The 13796-nt window shown below is 48.9% G+C and overlaps 1 protein-coding gene across 1 annotated transcript in view; it reads left to right on the forward strand.

Moving 5' to 3' along the window:
- The window catches only part of LOC144160159 (uncharacterized), a 114972-nt gene that overhangs the window by 15574 nt on the left and 85602 nt on the right, over nt 1-13796 (forward strand). Inside the window, exon 4 of the mRNA XM_077691766.1 lies at nt 624-823. Within this exon, the coding sequence (XP_077547892.1) occupies nt 624-823 (200 nt within the window). The remainder of the gene's footprint in view (nt 1-623; nt 824-13796) is intronic.

Genomic DNA, 13796 nt, shown 5'->3' on the forward strand with positions numbered 1-13796 from the left:
TGGTAACAGGTATTGCAGAAAAAAATTTTTATTTATATTGTATAACTTGGGATTCTCATTACTGGAAATGTACGATCTTTTGTATTTTTCTTAATTTACTTATTTTTTTCTCTCTATCTTATTGTCAAGCAGGAGTATTTGATTTCAACATGTCCTCTGCTGTGAACTCCTCTGTTGGGAACTCTAGAGGGTCAGGAGCCCTCGTCAGGCACTCAACGCCTTTAGCTCCTGCCCCGTCAGCAGGCATTGTAACAACGTCTGCTGAAAAATGAAGTTTTCTTCTTCTACTCGTGAGCTATCCTTTGCATAGTTGCGCGTATTATTAAGCCCCGTTTTGGGCGCGGGGTACCTTAGGACCTCGCAATGTCCGTCCGCGTCCGTCCCTACGCACACCACCATCAAGTGAAAATCAAGCGAATTTCGATTTGAAGGGTAAGTTGCAGTTTCATTCAGGCAATATTCAAGGTGCAACTCACGGCTCAAATCGAATGACGGTCGGGGCGCAAATCGGATGTCACTCGGGGTGCAACTTGGATGTCATTTCGAGTCCCCATACTCCGCACCCGCGCCATCATCCACGGAGTGGAGATGCTGCCATTTTTTCCCGGTAATCCCGTCGGCAGGTAGGCGACGAGATCCTGTCGGTGAACGAGCACGACCTGAGCGAGCTGACCCACGACGAGGCCGCAGACGTTCTGCAGCACGCGCCACGCATGATTCTGCGGGTGCGCCGCCTGGGCAAAGTGCCCTGCGATCTGCTGCACATGGCCGGCATCGACGAGAACGACCAGGACCACGCACGAGCAATGGCGCAAGACTGCAGGTAGGGTGTACCTGTGTGCAAGCCCACTAAATAAACCCCCTTCCGTTCTGCACACATGTTGCGTTGCTGCTACTAAATACAAGAACACCCCCCCCCCTAAAGAGAACAGGGGCACACTCGAAGCTTGTCACCAGTCAGTATAAACCAAACCAAAACTCAAAACTCGAAACCAACCCTTAGCCGAACCCAAAGTCATGCCTAATGAACCCCAACCCCACCCCTGACCCAACTTAAATCACACTCCATCCAACCCACGGGCTGAGCTTGACCCGCTCTTAAGACCATACCACACGCACCAAATGAAGAATCACCCCTAATCGCTTAAAGAACCACCATATCACATACAGATTCACTTCCGCTTGCGTGTCTGCTGTCACGCTAACGCTCTTGGCAACTTTCAAATCAGCCGCTGATCTCCCAGTATGCTGCACGCAGTCAACAGTAGGGCCAGTAGCAACAGCGCTGCGGTCATGAGGGACACGATCCTGAAGCGCGCCGATTCGAAATAGCCGCGAAAATCCTGGCGTGCAGAACGTCCTTGCAACGGTGGCGTCCGTGGCGACGACGCCGCCAACTGCTTGCCAGGTGCTACCACCCTTTGCCAAGTTGGCCGGAATGGAATGTAAGAGAGGCTCCATATGGAGATCGATGTATCCCGTATTTTGACCTTGACTAGATTTTATCCAGTCATTTCTTGGCCTAATGGCGAAATCGGATAGACGTCGACTTTAAAAATCGAGGGACCCAGGTTCGATTCCGACTACTGGAAGCGTTTTTTTGGGCGTTTGGTTGTTTGTGACACCACCACGAACTTCCATGACACAACTAAGTCAATGAAAGAATCGCCTGGAAATGTAGAATAATCCCTTAACCCACCTACGCGCAATGGACGATTGTCGCACACTTACTGGGGATAGGATGGTACTTTTGGGTACTTCTTCTGTTGAGTGCCCGCGCTGTAATCAAAACCTCTCTCGAACCTTAAGATCAGCTATACTCAAGCTAATTTCATTAATTTGGGTTTAATGGAAGCTGGCCAACTGTTACCACCCTTTGACAAATAGCCCGGAATGGAATGGAAGGGAGGCTGCTGGATCGCACTAGCCCATATTGTCACGAAGACAAGGACGACGCAGTTGTCTTGCAGGAGAAACAAGTTTATTGGAGCGAACTTGTGCTCCCCTAACAACTCAAAAGAATACAGAGGCGGCGAAGCAGCGGTCAACAAAGTGACTTGCGTCAGCGAGCGTCGCAGAATCGAAGGCCCCGGCGTTCGCACTGCAGGCTTTTTATCTTTTGGCGCGCGTGGTTCTCGAAACGTCGATTCGCATCGAGAACATAGTAGACCCAAGAAGATTATTCTGGGCTGTTCACGTTAGATCGGAATGCTCTCCCTATCACAACAGATAACACATGCGGCACAGAAAGAATTGAACACGCGCTTTCCTTGGCGCAGAGATAACACAGACCGGCACAGCCGGGCGGTAAAAGCAAAACACAAATAAACAAACCCAATGTATGGTTCGCGGCACCAGGGTCCGCACGGCGGAAAAGTCGCTTCATTTCCTCGACGAAGATTACGACTCCTTCGTTCGGGTGTTGCGTTCGAGTTTCCAGTAAAATCGCAGCTCGTTCTTTTCTCACCACGGTCGTGAAGGTCTTAAGGAACTCGCTTTTGAATTGCGTCCAGTCGGTCAAGGCGCTCTCGTGGTTTTCAAACCAAGTTCGGGCTGCATCCTCCAAGTAAAAGAAAACATGCCGGAAGGTTTCTTCATCGTCCCACCTGTTGAAGATCCGCACGCGCTCCAGCTTCTCCAACCATTCCTCTGGATCTTCAGCGGGGGCTCCCCGGAACGATGGCGGTTCCCGGGGCTGCTGCAGCATGATTGGCGACGTTGTTTCTTGTACCATGGTGTTGGTTGCAGCGTTCCTTCTCTTGGGCCCTTCTGGCATCAAACCGAACTCGGGTGGTAAATCTTGCAGGCGGAGGCTGGCTCTTGTTGGACTGGCTTGGCGGCTTCCCAAGGTTGCAGTGGGCATGAAGGGTGCGTACCCCGCACCTCCACCAGATGTCACGAAGACAAGGACGACGCAGTTGTCTTGCAGGAGAAACAAGTTTATTGGAGCGAACTTGTGCTCCCCTAACAACTCAAAAGAATACAGAGGCGGCGAAGCAGCGGTCAACAAAGTGACTTGCGTCAGCGAGCGTCGCAGAATCGAATGCCCCAGCGTCCGCACTGCAGGCTTTTTATCTTTCGGCGCGCGTGGTTCTCGAAACGTCGATTCACATCGAGAACATAGTAGATCCAAGAAGATTATTCTGGGCTGTTCACGTTAGATCGGAATGCTCTCCCTATCACGACAGATAACACATGCGGCACAGAAAGAAAGAATGGAACACGCGCTTCCCTTGGCGCAGAGATAACACAGACCGGCGCAGCCGGGCGGTAAAAGCCAAACACAAATAAACAAACCCAATGTATGGTTCGCGGCAATATTTCGTTCTTCACTAGATTTTATTCGGTCATTTCTTGTCCGAAAAGGGGTAAACAAGATCAAACTTCCCAAGTTGTGCGAGTGTTTTATTTATTTTATTTAAAACGTCTGCCCTTTTTATCATTATTCATTCAAATTTTAAGAACTTACAAGTGCTCGATGCTTTCGTTCTGTTCACCATCATCATCCCTTGGTGAGAGCATTGCGTGCTGGGCACCATATCTCAGTAAGGCCCCCCAAACTTGGCGCAACCGCCACAGGAGTAGTGATTGGCGCCAACGTTAATCATTATTAATTATTCTGGTTTGAGAGCAGCCACGCATGGCAGCCGCCAGGCAGTTACGTGCTAATCACTAGTGTGCGAACAAACTGGCCACTTGCTTCCTGGCTCAGGTTTAGGCGGGAACTACTGCCTGAGGATCAGATATCTCCAGAAACCTCTTCAACGCTTAGAATTGGACTCCTCGTCTTCGGGATTTCATTATAAAATATATCATCCGAAAAGTATCACGGAGCTGTAGAACCTTTACAATAATTCTTGGCGGAATCACAAGAGTGGGAAATATTGGGCTGGCGGTTGCTCCAAAAAATAAAGTTGGTCAAGAGTGTGAGAACTTCGGAGTTGTTTGATTGATTGTGGGGTTTAACGCGCCGACGCAAAGAAGGCGATGAGGCGCGCCGTAGTGGAGGGCTCCGGATCAATTTTGACCACCTGGGGATCTTTAACGTGCGCCGAAATCCCGTACACACGGACGTTTTTGCTTTTCGCTCCATCAGAAAAGCGGCCGCCGCGGCCGGGAATCGAACCCGCGACCTCGTGCTCCACAGCGCAACGCCTTAGCCACTGAGCCACCGCGGCGAGTACTTGGGAGTTAATGGTGGTGGTGCCGTGAGGTAAAAAGGTACCGCTTGTCGGTCGTTTTTATTGTTTTTACTTGGCCCCGTACCTTTTCTCAGTTTGCTACAATACCCAGAAACTTTCACGTGTCCCCGGATGGAATGGACCACAAAACTAGAACTGAAAAATGTACATTGAAGTGACCTCCTTAGATCGGAAAGACATCACAAAAAATTCACTTGGACAAAAAGTAGAATACATGGGTCCGTAAAACAGCAAGCTAACTTACCGTCCCTTCTGCACGGTATACCAATAAAAATTGGAATTTTATACACAAATTGACCTTTTTAGAAGAGGCGTGATGACGAAAAATAACGAAAGAAACAGAATAACATCAGGGCATGAACACGGCAACCGGCCAGTCGTTGCGAAGTAAGTCTGGCCTTATGAGGATATCCTACAACTGCTGACAAATGCCTGTAGCATTAGTCCCAAAGAAACTTATAAGACGTGTTCAGATACAAGATGGAGATGGCGAATAGCGCGTTCTACCTCAGGGTATAGCACTTAGAAGACTTTCGGACAACATAAACTGCCGTATTTATTTATTGCATCAAAGCGCAACCGCGGGAAAAGGCAGACTATATTGCCGCGAACCATATACGGGTTTGTTTATTTATTATTTGTTTTAATGCCCGGCCGCACCCGGATCTGTTATCTGTGTGCCATGCGAAGCGCGTGTTCCATTATTTATTTTTATTCCGCACGGGCTATCTCATTTAGATAAGCAGAGTGTTTCGCCCTAACGTGGCTAGCCCAGAATAATCTTCTGTGATCTACAATGTTCTGGATGTGAATCGACGGTTCCAGAAACGCTCGCGCGGAAAGATAAAAGCCTGCACAGCAGACGTCGCGGCATTCGATTCTGCGACGCTCGCCAACGCAAGTCACTTTGTTGACCGCTGCTTCGCCGCCTCTGTATTCTTTTGAGTTGTTAGGGGAGCACAAGTTCGCTCCAATAAACTTGTTCCTCCTTCAAGACAACTGCGTCGTCCTTGGCTTCGTGACAATATCGTTTTCGGAATGTCGTCGTCTTCTCCTGTTTTATTAAGCGTTTCCGCGACAAAACTTGACTGAGTTGAGCTTGGCTCTGCCGTAATGTGAAAGTAGGTAAAAAAAATGGCGCACCTTGCACTACTGGTGCAACGCTGGAGAAACAGCAGAGCGGGCGCGTCCTCTTTCTTCGTCGGAGACCCGGCTGTTGAAACTCACATGAATTTCCGACTTGCCGCTGAAAGTTCTCTATGACTGGCAGGCCCGGATCGCCCCGCACGGGGCACCTTGAGTATTCATGGTGACGGTACTGGCGATACCGCGGACCCCGAGCCCCCCAACATAAGCTGTGACCTACCGTGGTGATGTGTTTTTAAGGTGAAGGGTAGAAACCTGTAACGGTGGCCGTCGGAGCCTTGGTCAAGCTCCGGCCGATGGGCTCCCTGCCTGTCTACCAGGCAGGGAGCTCCGGGACCTCTTTGACTACCAGGGTAACGTCAAAGGAGAAAGTACCCCCGTCTCCCTGCTTTTATACATACTGTATGATATTTTCTCAAACCCCCCCCTCCAATGATCGGCCTCCCAAAAGAGGCCGCACCGAAGTACTTGCTAAAGAGAAGGCAGAACATTTCTATAAACATCTTGTAGTTCATTCCACAGGGGACACCCCTGTTGGCAAGAAGTCAGTCATTCTTTTGGCTAAATGCATTGAGTCGGTTGTCGGCTCAGACTATGATGCTAAGAAGCTTTCATCCGGTGACCTGCTTGTTCAAGTAAAAAGAAAAAATCAAAGCGAAAACCTCCTGAAACCGACCACCTTGGCTGACCTGGCTGTTACTGTGACTCCACATAGAACTCTCAACTCCTCTCAAGGTGTAATCTCAGAAAAGGAATTACAGTCTGAGACAGAGGTGGAACTTCTTCAGGCGCTTCAACCTCAAGGAGTAACTTCTGTCAAACGAATTGTAATCCGCAGAGCAAATGAAGAAATCCCAACAAAGCATCTTGTCCTAACATTTGACTTCACAACCCCACCCGAAAAGGTCAAAGTGGGCTTCCTAAGCTGCAATGTACGACCATATGTCCCTAATCCCAGGCGATGCTTTAAATGCCAACGATACGGCCATGGAACTCAATCATGTCGAGGAAAGCTGACTTGTCCTAAATGTTCAGAGTCTGACCATTCGTCGGATGACTGTCCAAACAGCACAGTCAAGTGCCCGAATTGCAGTGGTCCACACGCTGCTTATTCGCGAACCTGCCCAAAATTCAAAGCAGAAAAAGAAATACTACAACTAAAAGTAACAGAAAACATCACCTTTGCTGAGGCACGCCAAAAGCACAAGCTGCTTTCGGCTACATCTTATGCAGACGCTGCCCGCCGGGGGCTGGGGCGGCGTTTGGTCAGCACAGCGACACAGTGCAGCCTTGCTGCTGATGTGTTGCTGTCCCAGCCCCCAGCTGAGCAGCCACCTGCTGCCTCTACAACACCTGTAGAGGCTGCGGGGGCCCCGCCTCTTGCCGGACTGCCTTCGGTAGTCCAGCGGTGTCAGGACTCGCCCAGTGTGGCGACTCCAGCAAATGTGGCGATTGGAATCGCCGCTGGGAGCTCTGCCGCTCTCACTGTTTCCTCTTCACCTGCCCTAGGGACACCTGAGGGCAGGGAGATGGAGACGGGAGGGCCCACAGCAGCGCCCATCCTAGCTCCACCGCCTGCCCCGCCCGCGGCGCAGGCAAAGAACACCCGACAGGGTACCAAGTCAAGGGGGCCCAGTCCACTGGTCACCCCCTTGCCTTCAGATGACGACATGGACGTCGAGCCCTGCCGGCTTCCATCCCAGCGGAAGGAACGGGCTGCGGCGTCCAGGTCAGTAGAGAAGGCCAGAAAACCCCTTCCAAGAGTCCAAGCCCCAAAAGACCCTACATAAATAGTCACAGTCCAGTAGCTCCGAACACATCATAATGGGAAGAGAAAATATTGTTCAATGGAACTGCAGAGGCCTTCTGAATAATCTTGATGACGTGTATGAGATCCTGCATGCCAATCAGCCAAGTGTAATGTGTGTTCAGGAAACACACCTGAATTCCAAGAACACAAATTTCTTGAACAGTTACTTGATATACAGAAAGGACAGGGATGGCTGCACGCACTCTTCTGGGGGTGTGGCCATAATTGCCCGAAAATCTTTAGCATGCCACCCTGTCACTCTGAACACTGTCCTCGAGGCTGTGGCAATTCGAACAATAATATTTAATAGGTTGATAACGGTATGCTCCATATACATTCCTCCTGATGTTGCACTTTCAACCTCTGACTTCGAGGCACTGGTTGACCAGCTGCCCGAACCATACATTCTTACAGGTGACCTTAATGCTCACAACTCTCTTTGGGGCTCTTCTCGCACGGATGCCCGAGGTCGCCTGATAGAGAAATTTCTTACATCTTCAGGAGCATGCCTTTTCAACAATAAACAGCCTACATACCATAACATGGGACACAACACATACTCATATCTTGACTTGGCGATTGGCTCTGCAGTTCTCTTTCCTCTTCTCGAGTGGGGTGTGGGCACTGAACCATATGGCAGTGACCACTGCCCCACCTCACTCACATATATAGGTAAAGGCCCATGCAGTCTATCTTCCCATAATAGGTTCAATGAAGCACGAGCTAACTGGAATACATTTACAGAGACATCCAAACTACACCACACATCCATAGGACACCTACACGTTGAAGAAGCTACGCAACTGCTCACGGCGCACATCCTCGACGCCGCCGAAAAGTCCATTCCCCACGCCTCTGGTGCCCCGCGCAACCAGCGGAGGCCGTGGTGGAATGAGGAATGTAGGCGGGCGCGAGAGGCCCAGAACAAGGCGTGGGGTATCCTTCGTCGGTACCCCACGTCAGGAAACCTCCTCTTGTTCAAACGGGCCAAGGCATACGGAAAACGTGTGCGCCGTGAGGCAAAACGAGAGAGTTGGCGTACATTCATAACATCAATAAACTCCTACACAGACACACGGAAAGTATGGACACGTATACGCAAACTCAAAGGACAACAGACACACAGCCTGCCCCTGGTCAGTACAACAGGGGACACACTCGAAGACCAGGCTGACACCCTCGCACAACACTTCCAACACGTGTCCAGTTCAGCACACTACACGAACACTTTCCTGAAACATAAAGCCTGTTGTGAAAAGAAGTCCCTACATGACAACAACAAATCACAGACTTCTTACAACTCCCTGTTTTCACTACATGAGCTGAGGGCTGCTCTGAGCACATGTAAACCCTCAGCTCCAGGCCCAGACAACATCACTTACACAATGATACAACACCTGCACGCAGACACTCTTCTAACACTCTTACACCTATATAACATGATTTGGCTTTCGGGGCACATTCCAAACTCTTGGAAGGAGGCTATAGTTGTAGCTTTCTTGAAGGAGGGAAAGGACCCGTCGTCCCCCTCAAGTTACCGTCCTATTGCCCTGACGAGCTGCCTGTGCAAGCTCTTCGAGAAGATGATAAATCGCAGGCTCGTGTACTTCCTTGAGTACAACGGTCTTCTCGAGGGCAGCCAGGCAGGCTTCAGGGCGGGGCGATCCACGAATGATCAACTCGTAGCTCTTGAATCGTATATTAAGGATGCCTTCGTGCATAAACAGTATGTCGTAACTGTGTTTTTCGACCTCGAGAAGGCCTACGACACCGCTTGGCGCTACGGGATCCTCAGTGACCTGAAGTCTTTCGGTGCTTCGGGCCATATGCTCAACACTCTGGCTAGTTATCTGTCTCACAGAACGTTTCGCGTGAGAGTTGGTAGCGCACTGTCAAGGATTCATGTGCAAGAAAACGGCGTGCCGCAAGGTGGAGTTCTAAGCTGTACTCTTTTTATAATTAAAATGAACTCTCTTGGGAAGGCATTGCCACCTACCATTTCTTACTCTATGTATGTAGACGACGTACAGATATCTTTTAAATCTTGTAATATGTCAATCTGTGAACGTCAGGTCCAGCTTGGTGTTAAAAAACTTGCCAGCTGGGCCGACAAGAATGGTTTTAAACTCAATCCAGGAAAAAGTTCTTGTGTTGTGTTCTCCAAAAAGCGCGGGATCCATCCGGACCCAGATATTACTCTGAATGGCGTTTCAATTCCTGTTAAAAAGGAGCACAAGTTTTTAGGCATAATATTCGATAACAAGCTAACATTTGTCCCACACTTGAAACATCTTAAGCAAAAATGCCTAAAAACTATGAATATTCTCAAAGTTCTCTCTCACCAGTCATATGGTGCAGACAGGCAACTCCTTCTGCGGGTTTATAGCGCCCTAGTGGGATCCCGCTTGGACTACGGCAGTGTTGTATATGGGTGCGCAACAAAAACGGCACTGAAAATGCTGGACCCGTTGCTGCATTTAGGGCTACGCCTCGCATGTGGTGCTTTTCGCACTAGCCCTGTCCAAAGTCTCTATGTAGAATGCAATAAATGGTCCCTAGATCACCAGAGGGTGTACATGGACGTTTTATATGCCTCAAAAATCATGTCTATGACAAATCATCCTTTTACTCCGACCATTAATGATGCATCCTCACAGAAACTCTTTTTAAATCGTCCATCAATCTCCATGCCGTTTCATCTAAGAGTGCGAGAAGAAGCCTCTGAGCTTGAAGTCTCGTTTTCAGGCATTCACAAGACGCCCATCATTGATTCAATTCCACCATGGCATCTCCGCCCTGTGTCATGTGACCTGTCTTTTATGCAGTTTAGCAAGAACAGGTCACCAAGGATTGCGATTCTGCAGCATTTCTTGTTTGTGCAGCATAAGTACCGCTGTGAAGAGTTTTACAGCGATGCGTCCAAGACTGCAACTGCTGTGGCTTGTGCTGCGCATGGGCCAAACTTTAACGTCAGTAAAACAATGAACTTTTGTAGCAGTATATTCACAGCGGAAGCATACGGTATTTTAATGGTAATAAATCACATAGTCCAACATCAAATCGTAAAATCCATCGTGTACACGGACTCTCTTAGCGTTGTACAAGCACTTGCATCAGGAAAGCATTCTAAAAACTTTGTCATCAATCACGTTTTTAAGGCTATCATGTCTGCATATGCATCAAACCTTCAAGTAACTTTCTGTTGGGTTCCAGGGCACTCTGGAATTGCCGGGAACGAAACTGCAGATCGAATGGCCACTGCAGCTACACTCTTGAATACAATGGACATTGCAACAGTGCCATACACAGACATGAAGCCACACATCAGACACCAACTTCGCAACAGATGGCAAACACACTGGAGTGAACAAACAGATAACAAGTTACACGTTATAAAACCACGCTTGGGACCATACACCACTGACACACGCAACAGATACACAGAAGTTGCCCTTGCTAGGCTACGGATAGGGCACACACATGTCACACACTCGTATCTCCTCACGGGGTCTTCAAGACCCCAGTGTGGCAGGTGTGGAGATGCCCTATCTGTAGTTCACATACTCATTCAATGCAACGCACTTCACACAACACGACGCAAACACTTCCCACAGCTATACAGACTACACGTCCCACTACACCCAGCGTTTTTCCTCTCTGACAATCCCATGTTTTCTATCAAGTGCGTTTTTAAATATTTAGAAGAAGTTCAATTTTTAGACCTCATTTCATACCATGCGTGATCACTCCCTGGCCCTATACACCAGCCATGCTCATTGTCGTTTTGTTATTTTACTTGTGTTTTTGCTGACTTTTCGTAGTGTTTCAGGTTTCACCCCTCATATATGACTATTGTCTTGGCGCTCTTTGCCCCAGTTGGCCTTGCGCCATAAACATCCAACCATCATCATCATCAGGCCCGGATCGTTTTGTCCGCAGGCTTTCACATCTTTTACGAAGTGTATACCGCGCCAGCACGCGCTAGAACCCACGTCAACCGTTTTCGCGAACTCGGCGTCGGTGCTCCACACTTCAAGCGCGAACGCACGTGAACTGGCGAGGAAAATAGCACGCAAGAGATCCCGCCACGAACGCAATCGCATAGAATACGGTTTATAACGCGAGGGACCCAGATTATATTCTGACCACGGGAACCGTTTTAACCCCGAGTTCATCACTTTTTGTTTCATGCGACAGCGGTTTTTATTTTTTTCTGTTGTCCTTACTTTTTTTGGGGGGGGGAAGGGGGGGGGGGGGGCTAGGTTATGCTTTTTTCGTTCTTTTGTTATTGATTTCTAACGTCTCAAACCTGTGTGCTCCTTCCCGTCCCGTAATGAGGTGGCCTGGGAAGGCGAGATGTAATGGTTTTTGCACGCTAGGGGTGCCCAAATTCGTTGTTAGGTGCATTTATTTTTTAGCGTCAAAATTGACGCATATGGCTCAAATTATTTTTAAAATACATATCTGGCCTTTTTTCTTTGTAGGTTTTCTGCACTACGGGCCAACACAACCTTTTTTTCTGTCCGATTGGCTGCGCATGTTGTTGTTTTCCGGCGCTGTAAGCCCGCACCCCGCAAGACTTTGGGGTGGCCCAGTGGTTAGGTTGCCGGTTTCGCGGTGTACAGGTCCCGGGTTCGATTCCCGGGACCTCCCTAACCTCGCTTCTTTTTCTTGAGGCGCGCAATCCCAACAATTGCCCGTGGGCTCCTGGCCCCCACGCCGCTTTCCCTCACACTTCTTGGCCTAGCCTTTTCACTCTCTCCGCATTGCCGATGATGATAGTTATCTGGTAATGCTCAACAAAGAAATGTTTCTAGAGGTGACATTGACGGAAAGTTTTATGCGCGTTGGGCGTGCCCGCAGAAATTCTGCAAGAAAACGCGCTTCTAGTTCATTGCTTCCGCAACTCCTGACCAGATGGCGCAAATTGTCCTGCGACGCCATACTCTGTATAATTGGGAGAGAGGACAAGGTTAGAGATTGTCCGGTATGTTCCTCGATGTGTTTACATACTGTACCCCGCCCCCATCCCCATTTACTAAGAAACCGAAAATCTTTTTCATCCGATTTCTTTAGCGGGGCGCGAAACAAAAAACAACAAAACAAACCTCACAACAAGCACAACTAGCTCACAACAAAACAGTGCGTGCGTGCGCGCGCGCGCTTGTCTGCATGGTCCTTTTCTTGAACTTATAATGGGAAGCACACGCTCCTATACAGTGCTTCGAATTCCCGTATGGTTAGGAGCCATTCGCGGCCACATGCGCAAAATGCTCGCTTCTTGGATCATGGGCTATTTATTGCTTGTGCGTTAACTTAAATGAATTTTCCCTGTTTTCACACTTTGTAGAACGTTTCAAGCCAAGCCAATTACGAAGATAACGCAAATATGTACCCTTCCCTTAAGTTCCAGGATGGATCGCATGGTCTTGAGTAAGCCTTTACTCTAGCGCTAGAATCGTCCCTGCTTCTATGCTGTAGGCTGTATGCTAAATATATATTCCTTTCACATAATGCGGACTTTCCCAAGCGGTTGCATCGTGACTTTTTTCTGTAGCGTATTTTTTTTTTCAGAAACTATAGACTTAAACGGGCTTTGCGAAAATTCTCTTCAAGGCTTCCAAATTGCCTTAATTGTGAGAATTCCGTGTCCCAGGATGGCCTACCGCGAGGAGCTTTTCAAGGCGGTCGAAATAAGCAAAGATATTAGTCATCGTAAATTCCCTTAGCACCTGGGTGCCCCCGCTCGCATTATAGTGGCAGTGACGCTTAGGGAGCGTTGCTTGCGGAACACGGAGCGTGGTACATGTAAGTTCCATATACGCGATTATGTGCCCCGTGGTTGCATATGCACGAACAGCAGCACGTCGGCTACGGAAGCAGGGTTAGGGTCATAATGGTTGCGGGAAGATGGACGCACAGTCGCGAGCTCAAGTTTACGGGCCGAATTTACGACGGGCAGGAGGAGGCAACGTATCGTCTGTCAATCGCGGTTCAGACTTGCAACGCATGTTGTGACGTTGTGTTCGTTCGAAACACATCTCTGGATTGTTTTGAAGTGGAATAAAATATATCCGTCAAACCCGGGCATTCGGCTCAGGGCGTTCTCTGTGATTGCAAGAAAGAAGTGCCACGGGGCTTCAACGCTTTCTTTACGGAACGTACTCAGGTAAGAGAATATCCATGTCGTGTTATGGCCCTGTTGCATTCAATACAAACGGTTAAGCGTTTGTTTTACACTTGTTTCGTTTGTCGTAAAATCCCCAAGCACTCCGACACTCCGCTGGCAGATCAGCCGGCGAGCCGACGCTGAGCAGACGACTCATCTCTTTGCCGGAAGTGCGTGAAAAAGCCGCCCAATAGCAGGATGTCTAGCTCATGACGAACATCTGGGAATCGATGATGTAGACATGTGAAGATGGCGGCGTCCAAAACACGAAGGAAAGGGTGAGAAAAAAGCGACAAACTTTGCCACGAAAGTGTGAGCTTTCCGCTGCGCTTAAAAGAGTAATACTTGGCCCAGATGACCTTGACGACCCAATCTAACGATTGTGCTCAAAATGCCTTTCAGGGCCCCTTTAACTCTGGCGCACAAGCCGAGATGGCTTTTAGCCACGCACACTGCACATACCCCATGC

The sequence above is a fragment of the Haemaphysalis longicornis genome, unplaced genomic scaffold (genome assembly GCF_048455015.1).
Source record: "Haemaphysalis longicornis isolate Haplotype H1 unplaced genomic scaffold, Haemaphysalis longicornis Haplotype H1 scaffold_1, whole genome shotgun sequence".
Lineage (NCBI taxonomy): Eukaryota > Metazoa > Arthropoda > Arachnida > Ixodida > Ixodidae > Haemaphysalis > Haemaphysalis longicornis.